At 35.6% G+C, this 16,209-nt stretch overlaps 1 protein-coding gene across 1 annotated transcript in view; it reads right to left on the bottom strand.

Annotated features, from left to right (window-relative positions):
• KaiR1D (Kainate-type ionotropic glutamate receptor subunit 1D) overlaps window positions 1–16,209 on the bottom strand; it is a 1,638,136-nt gene that overhangs the window by 1,518,148 nt on the left and 103,779 nt on the right. Inside the window, exons 7-8 of the mRNA XM_089592467.1 lie at window positions 4,753–4,885; window positions 4,420–4,532 (exon numbers count right to left, since the gene is read on the bottom strand). Of these exons, the coding sequence (XP_089448593.1) occupies window positions 4,420–4,532; window positions 4,753–4,885 (246 nt within the window). The remainder of the gene's footprint in view (window positions 1–4,419; window positions 4,533–4,752; window positions 4,886–16,209) is intronic.

The following is a 16,209-nucleotide window of genomic DNA, read 5'->3' as shown; positions in this document are numbered from 1 at the left end:
TCCTTACAATAATAATAACAATAATGATGGTAATGATAATGGTAAACATTAGAATAATAACCATAACAATAATTATAATGATAAAAACAAGGATACCGATGATAATTATAACTATTATTATTTGGTTTATAACAATAATAAAAATAATAAGAATAATAATCATAATAATTATTCTAAAAATGATAATAATTATTATAGTTACAATGATAATAATCAAACTGATGGTGTTGATCAAATTGATGATGATGATAATGATAAGAAAAATAATAATCATCAGTAAATAACAAATATTGTGATAGTAATAATAAGGATGATTACAATAACTATTATAGTAACTATACTGATAATAAAAATAATAATGGTAATGAAAATAGAAATGATGAGATAAATGAGAATGATAATGAAGGAAATAAAAATAATCAGAATAATAGAAGAGATGATGACAATGATAAGCACAAAAATAAAAATAATAATGATTATCAGAAAAGTAATGATGATAATAAAAATGATGACTATGATGGTAAGAATAATAACTTTGGTGATGACTATGAATTAAATAATAATGATAATGATAATGAATATGATACTAATAGTTATAAGGATAATGACAAAAGGAACAATGAGGACTATGATTGAGGTGATAACTGTAGTTATAACAATAACTACCATACTAATTAAAATAATAGTTTTGACTAAAATAATAATGACAGCAATAAGAAAAATTAAAACAAAAATAATAATAATATTATTATATAATCAATAATAATAGTTATAATAATAATGACAATGATAATGATTATGTTTAAAATTATGATGATTAATATTCTTGTAATAATGAATAACATTTTTTTAATAAAAAAAGGTTATAATAATGATATTAATGGTGATATCTTTATTATAATGATGAAGATAATAATTAAATCGATAATGGTAATCAAGATCATAATAATAATAAACAGTGTAACAAAGATAATAAGCATAATAAGGTTGATTAAAATGATGACAAGGGACACAGTAAAACTCTTAATAATAATTATTATATCTGTCATTATACGTATATAAGAAATAATAATAAATTACTTATAGAGATAATAATAATAATGATGATAAAGATGATGATGATGGTGTTAATAATAATGATCTTGACAATAATATATAAAACAATAGTAAATATGATGATAGTGATAATAATATTATTGTTGATAAGTATGTTAATGGATATAATGAAGATTTGAATATAAATAGGATTGATGATAAAGCTGATGATAATAATAAGAATAAGGATAAAGGTAATGATACTTATAATAGTTAAATGGAATCGTTAAATGATAGTTATGTTTATATTATTAATAAAGATAGTAATAATTGTGATAGTTATGATAGGAAAGATAAAATAAATTAAAATAAAGCAGGTTATAATGATAATTATGTTAATAATAATAATGCTGACAATAGTTATAATAATGATGATAATAACATCAGGTTATTGTCCATAGTAATAATCATAATATTGATAATGATAAATGTAATGATATCAAGAAAGTTTATTGCAATGAAAACTGTGATAATTACAATTGTTACAATGATAAAAATGCTGCTGATGATAATGTTAATCACGATAATGGTGATGATAGTTATAATAATGGTGATAATTATGCTCAGAGCTGAGGCAGTCAAACTATGAGGTGCGTGCTCTACGGGTGGTGAATGGAGGCAAACTTTCTGCAAGTGTATTGCTCCAAGGTACCGCACTGGTCCAAGCTTGTAGCTGCGGGTGGTTAAAACGAAATAAAATAATTTTTGCAGACCAATACGCCAAAAAAAAACACCTTGTAAAACATATTAAAGTTCGTTTCCAAATAAAACTAAACATGGGTGACGCTAATAAAAACAACTTACTCCAGGTGGTAACTTCTCAGAGGAAATTCGCTGCCAGTTCCGACCTGGTGAAAGCCCGGGTAACTGGTGTTAGCCTCATGGATTCTGAGGGAGGCCACAAAGGCGTCCAGCACGGAAGTGCTTTGCTTTTTAACATCCTAAAGTAAATGACAACTAGAGGTTGGTTGAACGATCGCTCCTACGAACTACAGGATATAGACCAAAAAAGCTAGGATTAACATCAGTTAGCACTGGCTGAATCAACAGTAGTCACTTACCTACAGAAAACCCTAGGTGACACAGAAAAGAAGAAAAGCAAAATACTAGGTAGGATGACAGATATCCTACAACGTATTGAAAAAGCAACTGACAGGTGGTGAAACATCAGCAGTACAGTTGAGAAAGCCAGAGTTTAACTATAAAAAAACTGTAGACCTTTAAAAGACCTCATAAGCTACCGCCAGGAGACTGTAGGGAAAGTGTTCGTAGTGAGGACATCTTTGCCAGCTTGCACGATCAGCCAACCTTCGAAAAAGATAGGTAGAGACCATGGTTCTACCCAGGATCAGAGCACATCAAAAAAAAGCAAGAATGACGACGACAACAAACTGTGAAAGGAAGTCGTAAACAAAAGAAAGCAGGCATGTGGAACCCACAAGAAGTAAGTGACTAATTGATAGAAGCCATTTGGGAGCAGACCAATTTTCAACAAAAATAAGCCAGTAAAAAAATTATAGTAATTATAATGACAATAACAAGTAAAATAATTATGATACTAATATTTATTATTATAATTATGAATACAAAAATGATTATAATGATAATTATAATAATCAAAATAATGATAATGATGATAATGATAATAATCATAATAACAATAATAATAATAATAATAATACAAATAATATAATAATGCAAGTAATAAAGAAAAGTATTCTCAAAATGAGGCTGTCAGCTTATGAGGTGCGTGCTCTCTGGGTGGTGAATGGACGTAAGCTTTCCGCGGTTGTATGGTTCCAAGGCACTGCGGTGGTCAAAGCTCGTGCCCACAGGTCGTTAAAACCTTATAAAATAGATCCCGTAGACAAAAACGCCGAGAAAAAGAACCTCACGAAAAAAAATAGGGTTGATTCCCAAATAAAACCAATCATACTTTATGCTAGTAAAAACAACGTTTTCAGGGTTGTAACCTCTCATTAAAAGCTCACCACCAGCTCTGACCTGGTCGAACCCTGGGTGGCTGGTGTTGGCCTCAGGGATTATAGGGGAGGCCATAAAGGTATCCAGTACGAAAGTGCTACGCTTTCTAACCAGGGTTGCCAGATTGGGCGGTTTCCAGCAAATTGGACGGTTTTTGAATAAAACTTGCGGGGGAAAATAACGGCTTGCGGTTTACCGTCTTTTAAGTGGCTAAGAAAATAAATTTTGCGGGAATAAGTTATATTTGCGGTTTTTTAATTTAATTCAAAAAATTAGTTAAAACCAAATGACTAAGTTGCATTCGATTGATACTTACTGTTTTATTCTAAGCACATGGATGATGAATGTGTACAAATAACAACGTGTAAAAGTAAATTTATAATGTAATAAAAATAAATTTTTAAGTATCTACTTAAGTGCACCTAACGTCAATTATTTTCTTCCGATCGTCCTTCAAAATTGAATTTTGATGGTTGGGGGACACGTTCAGAAGAATATAATTGACGTTGAATGCACTGAAGTTTACATAAAAATCTCTATATTTAAAGCTAAGTTTCTATATACTTTTGCATGGAAAAATGTTCCTTCATATTCTGTCTACTAAAAACAATCGTATTTATACTCCTTCTCATAATTGCTAAAATAAAGATAACTTTCAACCATCTTTTTCTGATGGTCCATCCAAATTCAAATTCAGATGGTTAGGGGTATGCTCGAAAAATGTGATTGAAGTAGAGTTCAGAGTTACTATTAAAATCTTTGGAAAATCTTTGGTTTACGCGAAGCATGTTTTACAAATTATTTTGTTAAAAACAAATGTTTTTGTTTTTCATTATGTATGTGTTAGAACTGATCGGCAAGTATCCTTATCGCTTCTGAAATAAGCGTGTAATGTAATACAGTTTTCTTCTTCAATGTCGTTGCTAGTGCATACCTCTTCAGTTTGCATATATTTATTTTCTGATAAACAAATAGATGAATCAAATCTTTTCAGCATATCTTCTGAAGGTAAATAATTTTTGCAGCGTGTTTTAGTGATCTAGGATACAGTTTATAATATCAACTTACTTGTTACCAATTATACCTAAAGAATGACTTAATACAAATGAATAATGTTACCGTAAAATGTAATTCCAAGCACAGCAATGCAGACGGCATCCCAAGTTGCATTCTGTTTCGTGGTTTTGATTTAATATTTGCCATAAAACTAAACATGTGCTTTAGAACAGCATTACTTATTGGTAAAGACAAGCATTTTAAAGAAAACAAAGCCAATTTCTTGTATGCCTACTTTTCTGCTGCATTTTTGATTAAGAGAACACAACTCTAAAAATGTGTCACATCTATCAATTTAATATTTTCATTGTGTTGGGGATGTTCACAGATGTCTGAAAGATTCAAAGTTCCTAAAGATCTCCACTGATTTTCCAATATTACTTTATCCTCATCAGAATCTGCAAGAACAAAACAATGTTACCAAAAAATGTTAAAATCAATGATGTATTTGATTCATTGACCCACCAATTAACTCAAGAGGCAATTGGTTAAACAAAGGCCTGTTCTCACGTGTAAGAGCTAAAATTAATGAAAAATATTTTATTTTTTCTATCACATCTAAGTTGCTCGGCAGTCTTTGAAAAAGTTGTGTGCATAGTCACAAGATGTAGTCAGCACATTGACGTTGCACGATCTTTAACTTTTCTGATGGAACGTTCAGCTTGTCGCTGAGCTGTTTGAATGAACTGCCAAAGTCAACTCGTTCTAAAGGACGCAGGGAATCTTGATTTGTCATAGAACTCTTTAGCATCTGTAATTGTACAGATTTTAAAATTCTTGGCCTAGTTGTTACAGCCATATGATTACTTTGCATAACACGTGTAGTAAGAGAAAAAATCAGAGTCCGTAAATCACTATATAGCTTTGTGATGTAAGCATTCGTTTGTTCAAAAGCTAGAATAATTTGATTGACCTCCATCAAAATCGATTTCAGAAACGTTAGATATAGTTGATTACAAGAATCTAAATAAAGCTCCATTAAAGTTTTCGCTTTAAAATCATTTGTAGATGCTTTTTGAACCAAATATTCTGATAACTCTTTATATTGGGTAAGTAATGTAGATGATACTGGAAGCCAAGTCATCCATCGAGTCTTGCATAAAGGCTGTAATGCTTCAGGTATCTTACCATTGTTTCTAATCTAAAATTAGATTAAAATTTAATTTATAAGATACAAATATAATTTACTTGCATTTAAAAAATCTAAATTATCCGGCATTTTTTTAAAGGCGTATTGCGCACATATATTTAAGCTATAGCAGATGCATTTAATTAAACATAATATTGGAACAATCTTGCGCAGGTGGGTGTAAAAAATATTATTTGACCCACACATATTCAATGCACCATCAGTTCCTCTTGCGAACAGTTTCTGTGGCTGAAGTCCTACTTCATTTAAGTATTGTAACACAGTATTTGCAAGTATCTCTCCTGTACACTTTACCACTTCTATGAGGCCTAAAAAGTTAGTAACAATCGTTTCTTAAGTTTTACTATGATACCGAACGCATAAGCCCATGAATTTAGTTGTCGATGTTTCTGTTGACTCATCCGCAATGATAGAGTAGAAACTATCACAAATATCTTTTACGAATTCACATAATAATGAGGTAGCAAGTACGGCTGTAATTAGTTTTGAACACTTTGTTCAGTGCAACCAAAAATCCTCTAATGAACTACCTCTACCCAATAATTTTAAAAGTTCGCTGAGGTGATCGATTGTTCTTATCGACGCGTGGACAGCAACATACGTAGTTAAGCGTAAATCTATATTCTTGGCTTCAGTTGTCAAAAAATTACTGGTACTGACGCCTAGAGTTAATTAAATCACATAAAAATAAAAAAAATAGATAAAAAACTTTTGGTTATATGTGAATTATGTAAAGCTGGTTGTATTCCTGTAGAGCTAGCCAAAAGCACCAAGGACAAGGAAAAGTTATTGCAGTCCATCTCACTGACTATTGGAACCGCAGGAAAAGTGAAACCAAGAAAACCTAGAAGTACCATGAAGGTACTTGATTTAAAGGCAGTCGCTAATAGAGGGAAAGTTATAGCAGCTTTTCAAGAGGCTGCTGAAATCAAAAAAGACCTAGGCAAAATTGAAGTGGCTATGCTACCGCTAAATTGATGGCAGGAGATAATGGCTCTGGAAGAAATGGAGGAGACTGCCGCTTTGTCCCTTTCTAAGAAAGGAGCAATAGCAGTAGGATGAATCTAGTGTTGACTAAGGCGCGAGATCATCGTCCAGCGATGCTACAGGTACCTGTGATATGGGCACACAAGAAACGACTGTAGAGGCCCGGATCAATCAGGCCTTTGCTGGAGATGCGGGAAGGACAAACACAGAGCTAAGGACTGCAAAACTTAACCAAGATGTGTCCTGTGCAGTGAATCTGCGCATAAAGGAGAAAACAGTAATCATGTGCCTGGATCAAGACCGTGCAGGGCCTTTAGACAGGCTCTTGACCTAAGAAAAAGAAGCCTAACATTAAGCCAAGAGTTTCCCAAGGTAACATAAACGGGGCGATTGACGCAGAGGCCCATCTGCCACGCTCGAGAATTCAATTTAGGAGCAGTAAAATAAGGAGTGCCTTCAACAAATTTTGAGGGCCAGGTAGTCCTAGATTAGGTGGCAAGGCTGGGACTGGTCGTTGTAAGCGAAGGAACTACCATGACTTTCCGAATGCTAGGATTTGGCGAATTAATACGAGACATTTTGCGCTTCGCTCGAAGAACTTTCAAAGAGTAAAGGAATGGCAGGCAATTGAAGACGAAAATGGTAGAAATTGTTGTCCCATGGTATTATTATATGGCCCAGTCTATTATTTTGAATGGGGCTGAGATACAGAGAGATAAGATAAACGTCAAAAACAAGAGAGTAAGAATCACCCAAGTTCAAAAAATAGGAGCCTTAAGGATAGCCTATGCCTATCCCGCAGTCTTGAGGCCTGCGATAATGATTATAGTGGGCGTAATCTTCATCGACCTCCTTGCGAGGAAAAGACGATTAAAGCACCTTACGAAGCAGGACCAAGAATGAATAGAGGCCAAGAAGAACGCCTGGCAAATCACCTTGAAACGCTAACAATATAGATAGAAAGAGAAAACTAGTGGTAGATGAAAGAAACGCCTGATAAGAGATGTCAAGGAATAGACTGAGCAAAAACACGGGAAAGTAGATTACAACCTTATCCAAAAACTCTAAAATCACAGGTATTTCTGCTCGTACCACAACAAAATGCGGACAACACAGACGGCTGCTTGCTAGTACTGTGGCTGCGACACAGATAACACAGAGCATTAGTTCTTTCACTGCACCAAATGGTGAACCGAACAAAACGTGCTGCAAGAAAGGATCAGAACCTTCAATTCCGACAACGTCATAGATAAAATGCTACTCAACGAAGAAGGGTGGACTGCAGTAGCCCAATACATACATAAAGTTCTCTGAGACAAAAAGGAGGCCTGTTTTCTGGACGACTGAGTGGAGATTGGGCGTGTGTGGATCCAGTACCATCGTGGGGGCGTGGGGTAGTATTTTCGCTGTGGTGATTGGAGGGTTCAGGGGGGGTTCTGGCAGGGCTTTGGGGGTAAGGCCACCAGGGCGTGGCTGCAGGGCGGTCGGTGTACGGGATGGGGGCCTACGTGGGTGCTTAAGCGAATGCAGACTCCCTTAAACCACCTTACTCACTTTAATGTGGGCAGGCTCTTGTGAATCATTTAGCTATATTGGCTTTCTGCCGAAAAGCAGCTCTAACTTAGTGGCTTGAGTTTTTACCCTACGGCCTCTGCGGTGGGGGCACTCCTTGCGCTTTTGTTGAGGGTGGTCAGGTTTGGGCTCGGGGTGTGGAGCTTCTGCTTATTATTTTGCTCCTTCTTTACAACTTAACAGAGAAGGACAGCTAGAATGCACAAAGGAAACTAAAAAAATATATCCTTGAGGACGCAAGAAATACAAAACATTTTAAGAACGTAACACAGAAGAAAGACTGTACAAGGGGCTAAGCCTCCATTTTTCCAGCTTGAAGTGTAAATGCTAGAGCAAATTCCGAGCCAGGTGTCTCAGGAGTAAGGTCTTGACAGTTAACTAGGTATGATTAGAAGTCTCACACAGGGGAGGCTTCGTACATCCTTCTATCGTGCATAAAGGCGATCTGGACGACCTCGGAGGAAAAAAAAATGGTGATAATAATGATCATAACGATAATAATACTTGTTATGATTAAATGAATAATAGTAATAATGACAATAAAAAGAATTAGGAAAATAATAATAATTATTGTAAAATAACGATAGAAAAAGTTATTAATATAAACATATAGTCAAAATAATGATAATGTTAATAATAAATAATTAAAACCAATATGACAACAATAACAATTATTATTATAAGAATAATAATAATGTGTGAAAAAATAATAAAAATTATAATGATATTATTAATAGTAATGTTAAAAAAGTCATAATAACTACGATAATAATAATCAAGATAATAATGACAACGATGATAATAATACCAATAATAAAAATGATGATAATTATGATAATGCTAATGATATTAGAATTATAGACAAAAATTAAAATTATTCAAGTGATGATCATATTGATATTAAAAATAATGATGATGATGATATTAAAAATAATTATTTAAAAAATGATGATAATGATGTTGTTGGTAATAATCACTTTAATGATTATAATTATAACAGTTATAATGATGATAGTAGTAACGTTAATGATTATGATCATAATTGTAATGAAGCTTACAATAAGAATATTCATAATGATAGTTATAATGATAATGATTTTAATGCTAATAAAGAAAAACTTTTGAAAATGATCATAATAGTAATGACTATTATAAAAGAAATTAGGATAATCATGATCACGATGGAAATTATGATAATATTGACAGAAATTGACAGAAATCACAATTTTGATACAAATGATGATCATGATGTAGATTATGATAAGAATAGTGACAACAAAAATAATGATGGTGATAATAATGTCGATTATAATACTAATTATGATCATTATAATGTACGTTGATAATGAAGAAGATGATAGTGATAAAAATACTTATAATAATTATAATAATAATAATTATAATAACGATAATAATAATGAGGATACTAAGAAAAATGAAAGTAATAAAGAAAATTATTCCCAAAATATGGCAGTCAGTTTAACGAACGCGTGCTCTCTGGGTAGTGGATAGACGAAAGCTTTCCGCAGTTGTATAGTTCCAAGGCGCTGTGGTGGTTAAAGCTCATGCCCACAGGTCGTTGAAACTTAATAAAATAGTTTCCGTGGACCAAAACGGCAAGAAAATGACCTTGTAATAAGAACTTTGGTTGGTTCCCAAATAAGACCAATTTCACTTGATGCTAGTAAAAACGTTTCCTGGTTACAACCTTTTATTAGAAGTTTACCGCCAGTTCCGATAGGTCAAACCCTGGGTGGCTGGTGTTGGCCTCACGGATTCTAGGGGAGGCCATAGAGGTGTCCAGCACGAAAGTGCTACGATTTCAAACATCCAGAAGCAAATAACAACTAGAGGTTATTAAGCCAATGAATCACAGGACGTAGACCAGAAAAGCTAGAATTAACATCATCTAGCACTGGTTGAATCCACAGTAGTCACTGACCTACAAAAAACCCTGAGTGATACAGGAAAAAAAAGGAAAAAAACATTTTGACCATCATTTTCTATCTTCGTGTTAATGTTAATAATTAATTCCTCAATGACTCAGGTGAGAGTACGTAGATTTATTCCAATACATTAGTACATATTCGATATCTAAAATATGGCAATCACCTAACTATTTTTATTTTAACGCTCAGCTAAACTTTTTTGTTGTTGTGATTTTTCGCTTTTTTTCGTTACTTTTTTACTGTCTAAAATATGGTATATTAAAGGTCCACATTTTTCAAAGAGCTCAACCTTACGCAGTCTTGAACCATGTGGATTGAACAATGATTGTAGGTGAATAAAAGTAAAATAAGGATTTAAATCTTTATTTAATTAAACTTAAATATGCGGTTTTTAGGCAGAACTGTTCAAATTTTGCGTGGTTTCGGGCGGTTTAAAGCATCGAGATTGTGCGGTTTTTGGGGGGTTTTACCAATTTCTAGTGGCAGTTTTCACTAGAGATAATCTGGCAACCCTGTTTCTAACATCTAGAAGCAAAAAACCACTAGAGGTTCATAATAGATTAGACTAATGAATCACAGGACGTAGACCAGAAAATCTAGAATTAACATCATCTAGCACTGGCTGAAACAACGGTAGTCAATGACTTACAAAAAACCCTGAGTGAAACAGGAAAAAAAGAAAGAAAAATACTTGGTATGATGACAGATGTCCTATAAAGTTTAGAAAAAGCCATTGACAGGCAGCCTAACATAAGCAGTACTGTCAAGGAAGCAAGAGTTAACCTAGAAAATATCAGTGGGCCTTTTAAGGGCCTTAAAAGCTGCTACAAGAACACTGTTAAGGAGGTGTTAGAGTTAAGGACATTTTTGCCAGCTTGCGGGATCAGCCAACCTTTGAAAACGATAGGTAGAGACAATGGTTCTACCAAGAATTGGAGCGCATAAAAAAAATCAAGAACGACGACGACGATGAACTGTGGAAGGAAGTCGTAAACAAAAGAAAGCAGGCATATGGGAACTACAAGAAGTGAGTGGCTGCTAGGTAGGTGCTGGTCGGTAGCACACTGATTTTAAAAATAAATAAGCCAGTAAAAAAATTAAAAAAGCGTAGAAAGGCAAAGGAAAGAATTAAGGCCATCCTTGTTAAACTAGCAAAATTAAAATCTTACGCGAAAGTACAGGAAGCATAACGTAACGCTATTAACCCAAAAGATTGCGGCGCAGAAGATACTTAAGAATGCAGCACAAAAGCTGGTTGTATTCTTGTAGAGCTAGCCAAAAGCACCAAGGACAAAGAAAAGTTATTGCAAGCCATCTCACTGACTATTGGAACTGCAGGATAAGTACTATCGAGAAAACCTAAAACCACCTTGAAGAAATTAGACTTAGAGGCAGCCGCTAATAAAGAGAAAGTTGAAGCAGTTATCTCAGAGGCTGTTAAAACCGTAAAAAAGGATTTAGAGATAATTAAAATTGCTATGCTAGCGCCAAATGGATGGCAGAAGAAAATGGCGCTGGGAAAAACAGACGCAGCTGGCACTCTGTTACTTTTGAAAAAAGTGACGATAGCAGTAGGATGGATCAGGTGCTGACTAAGGCGCGAGATTATTGTCAAGCGATGCTTCAGGTGCCTGGTCTATAGAAGCAAAAGACACGACTGTAGAGGCCCAGTTCGAGTAGGTCTTTGCTGGAGATGCTGGAGAGCAAGGCCAAACCAAAATGTGTTCTATGCAGCGAATCTGCACATGGAGGAGAAAGCACCAATTATGTGCCTGGATTTAGAGTAGGCAGGGCCTGTAGACAGGTTCTGGACAAAAGAAAATAAACCAAGATTGGATGCCAAGAGTCTTACAAGAAACTATGAACGATGCAATCCACGATGATGTTATTCTGCCACAACCAGTATGTGAAAGAAGGGTAGACATAGCGCTCATAAGCAAGCAGTTCAGGTATTATAAGCCACCTTAGTGGCTCAGCAACGCAGCAAATATATCGGCCGCTTTAGTTCCTAGACTAGACACAACTAGCCAAGACGAAAGAGGATCAGAAAGATATTTTGTCTGGTTAAAAAGTGGAAGCATTACGTTTGTCAGCTGCTACTTTTTACCAAACACTTGTATCAAGAAAAACAAAAGCAGAATAAATGACCTTAAAGATACCATCAGAAATAGCATGTAGGGGGACCTTATGGTTGCTGGAGACTTTAAAGCAAGAACTGTAAAATAGAAAATGCCTACAACGAATTCTGATCGCCGGGCACTCTTAGATATGGTAGCAAGGCTATGACTGGTCGTTGTTAGCGAAAGAAAACTCATGACTTGTCGAAGGGCTGGAATTTGGCGAATTATTACTAGACATTACCCTGGCTTCATAGAAACTTGTTCCAAGAATAGAGAAATGGCAGGTCATTAAGAAGGAAAACGGTAGCAATCACTAATATATTGTACTCAAAATCACTAGCACAATAGGCAGAAGAGGTATTGCACCTAAAACAAGATGGAATATTAAGAAACTAGACACAGAATAACTAGCAGTGAAAATTAAGAATATCATCGTTTCTATTCAAAGGAATAAACGAGACCCAAACACAGTAAAAGGAGTACAAAAGCTCACCGAGGCAATCATCCGACTCCTAAAAACCACATGCGAGGCTTTTATACTCAGTATAAAAAGATAGTATGGTAAACGCTTAACTTACTGGTGGAACAAAAAAATTGCGAGATTTAGGCGCCAATGTCTCTAGTACAGAGGCCTCCCTTCGAGGGCCAGAAACAGACCAGAGGCTGGACAAAGGTACTTTAAGTAACAGCTGACAAGAAAGACGATGCAAGCTGCTATTTAGAATAGCAAACAGCAGTGCTGGCAGACTCTGTGCTGGTCAGTCAATAATGACCCCTGGGGCGAAGCATACCAAGAACTGGTGGAGAAACTGAGAAGACTGGCACCAACTGTAAACGAAGACGTGAATACCATAAGGCGTATCGTGAATACTATATTTTCGACGTATCCAGAACTCTAGAATCGAGCAGACTTGGAGCTCATAAGCCATGTACCTTTATTCGCCCCAAAGAAACTGGAGCTAGCAGCTGGATTGCTTGAAAATAAAAAAGCCCCTAGAACAGATGGCTGACTGGCAGAAGTCATTAAGAGAGTAATGTTAAAAAGTTGTCACTAGCTTTCTCAAACAACGCTGGTACCAATCGACAAAGGCAAGGGTGAGCCTACCCCCTTGTTATCACTAGGGCCGTTGAGCATGCTGGATACGCCTGAAGAAATATTCGAAAAGCTGCTTGAGGCCCATCATAGACAGGACCTATAAAACGTGGGAGACTCGTTCGACAAGCAGTACGAGTTCAGATACAAAATACAGCACCAGAGCTGTATGCCATGTAGCAAAGGCCCTCGTTCTTTTGGTGAACTTGGATGTAAAGAACGCTTTCAACTAAGCAAGATAAAAAAACATGCTTTACGCACTTAAACACACATTTAGTACACCAGACTATATTTTAAGAGTACTAAGAGGCTATCTTCAGGTTTGCTTCTTGACCTATACGACAACAGAAGGTGAAACAAAGAAAAAGTAAATGCAGGGGCACTCCAGAGATTTATACTTTGAGTCGATCTCTGGAACGTGTCATATGACGAACTGCTCTACCGGAAAAAGCCAGAGGGTACGTTCTTAATAGGATACGCAGACGATGCTGCTGTAGTCATTGTTCAACACACGATGGAACGTGTCTAGATATAGCTTAACCAGGATATGCGGAGAGTGGTTTCATAGATGAAGAACCACTGGCTTGAAGTTGCAACAAATAAGACGTAGATGGTACTATTGACGAGAAAAATGATATGTACCGTCATCATTCTTAAGGTACAAAAAGAAGGAGTAATGACAAATGATGGCGTAAACTACCTAGAGATGACGCTAGATAGAAAGCTTACATTTTTAAGTTACATTCAACAAGCAGCAGACAAGGCGGAGGCAAGAGTAAAGGCATTAAGCTGCATCATGCTGAACATAAGAGGTCCAGAACATACAAAGTGCAGGCTCCTCATGTCTATGGCCCAGCCTATTACTTTGTACGGGGCTGAGATACAAGAAGGTAAAGTAAACGCTAAAAAGAAGAGAGTTAGGGTCACCCAAGTTTAAAGAATAAAAGCCTTGAGGATAGTCTGTGCCTATCGCACAGTCTCGGAGTCTGCAATAATACTGATAGCAGGCGTGATTTCCATCAACCTCCTTGCGAGGAAAAGACGATTAAAGCACCTTACGAAGCCGGACCTAGAAAGAATAGAGGCCGAAAAAAATGCCTGGTTAATTATCTGGGAACGCTAACAACATAGATAACAAGAGGAAACTAGAGGTAGATGAAAGAAACTCCTGATAAAATATGTTAAGAAATGGACTGAGAAATACGGGGATTACTACCTTACCCAATTTCTCCCAAATCACGGGTATTTCCGCTCATACCTCAATAAGATGCGGAAAACACAGACAGCTGCTTGCAAGTACTGCAACTAAGACAAAGATGACGCATAACAATCATTCTTTGACGGCACTAAGTGTCAAGTCAAACGAAATGTGTTTTAAGAAAGGATCGGAAATTCAATCCAGACAACGTAATAGATAAAATGCTACTCAACGAAGAAAGATGGATTGCAGTAGTCCAATACATACATACAGCTCTCCGCACCAAGAAAGTCGGTTTTCTTGACGACTGAGTAGAAAAAAAGGGCGCTCTGTGCTGCACACGTTGGCCCAATGCCATCGTGGAAGCGTGGGGTATTATTTTTGCTGCTGTGCTAGTGGTGTTGGGGTAGAGGTAGTAGGGCTTTTGGGTCAAGGCCACTAAGTCATGGCTGTAGGGCGGTCAGTATACGGGATGGGGGCCTGCGTTAAAGCTAAAACGGGTGCAGACTCCGTCAAACCGCTTTGCTCTATTACCTTTCTGCTGATAAGTAGCTGCAGCTTGGTGGCATTAGTTTTCGCCCAAAAGCTCTACGGTAGATGCACTCCTTGCACCTTGGGGTTTGCTGGATCTTTGCTCGTGCTGGAGAACGTTTGCTCATTATTTTTTTTCTTTTTTTCCAACTTTACACAAACGAGCTTTTCAGATCTGTGACGGGAACTGGACAATACCCTAGTCAACGAAAAATGTTACAAAACGCGATCGAAACGAAACCCTGGAGAAAGCCCATACCAGGGGGTGAGCCTTGGTTGCCTGGCTTTAAGCTTAAATGCAAGAGCAGTCTTCCAATTAAGTGTCCCAGAAGATAGGACTTGCTAGGGCAGTGGGTGTAGTCATAGCGAGTCCCACACAGAGGTGACTTTGAACACCCTTTTATTGTGCATGAAGACAGTCAGGACGATCTCGAAAAAATAAATGATAATGATTATAATAATAACAATGATATTAAAAGCAATAATTATAATGATAATCATAACGCTAATGATAATAATAATATAGATAATAATTAAAATAACAGCAATAATAATGATCATATATAAAAATAATGATAATGATGATAATAATGATAATTATATAATATAATATAATATAATATAATTTCATGATATAATTAATATAATATTATATAATATTGTTATATTATATATGTAATATATAATATAATGATATAATTATGATTGCTCTTTATTAGGGCCACCAAAATATGTTATTTTATCATTAAAAAGTATATTGACCTGAACAGTTAAAGTAGCATATGATTTCACTTGAACTGTCAATTTACAATTGTAAAAATCCCTCTTTCTAGTTTTCATACTGTCTAAAAAATGGCAGCTTCTGCTCCACTTTTCTTTAAACCTCTCTAGTGCTGCCTCCACTGACTTATTGTAATAAGCTGGCCATTGCGTGCTTTAAATACTATAGGTACAGTTTACTGACATATCGTACTGGTATAGTTGTCCAGTTTAACGTAGTAAATGTGCTATCGAATTGCACATAACAAAGACAATTTTTGTGGCTTCATACCATGATCAATACGAGTAACGTATAAGTATCAATATAAGAGTAACGCATATTTAAGAGATTTGAAGACGAAATTCGTTGGTACCGAACAAAACAGAGCTGTTAATACAAAGATCTCACAGCTGGAGGCCAAAACAAATACAACGCAGTCAAGTTTTCTTTGTTTCTTTACCTAGGTTTGTTATGTTTTATTTTATAGTAAGTTACATTGTGCGAAAATTGTTGCAGATAAAAATCTTATTTTATTTCAGACTACCCTGTGCAACGGTCCAAGTATAATATTTTATCTTACAGTATAGGATTTAAATGACACAGTCTAATTTTAGCATCATTTTTCTGATGCTTCTTCTGAAAAATAACACTTGTAGTGACAAGACTTGCGCTGTCTTTAAAATATCCACAAATTCTTTGGAAACATATAGCAGAA

This window comes from Copidosoma floridanum, unplaced genomic scaffold (genome assembly GCF_036245765.1).
Source record: "Copidosoma floridanum isolate Cflo_tuat_1 unplaced genomic scaffold, Cflo_Japanese_pri ptg000017l, whole genome shotgun sequence".
Lineage (NCBI taxonomy): Eukaryota > Metazoa > Arthropoda > Insecta > Hymenoptera > Encyrtidae > Copidosoma > Copidosoma floridanum.
Note: the sequence above shows the minus strand (reverse complement) of the source record. Positions and strands in the feature narration are given on the sequence as shown.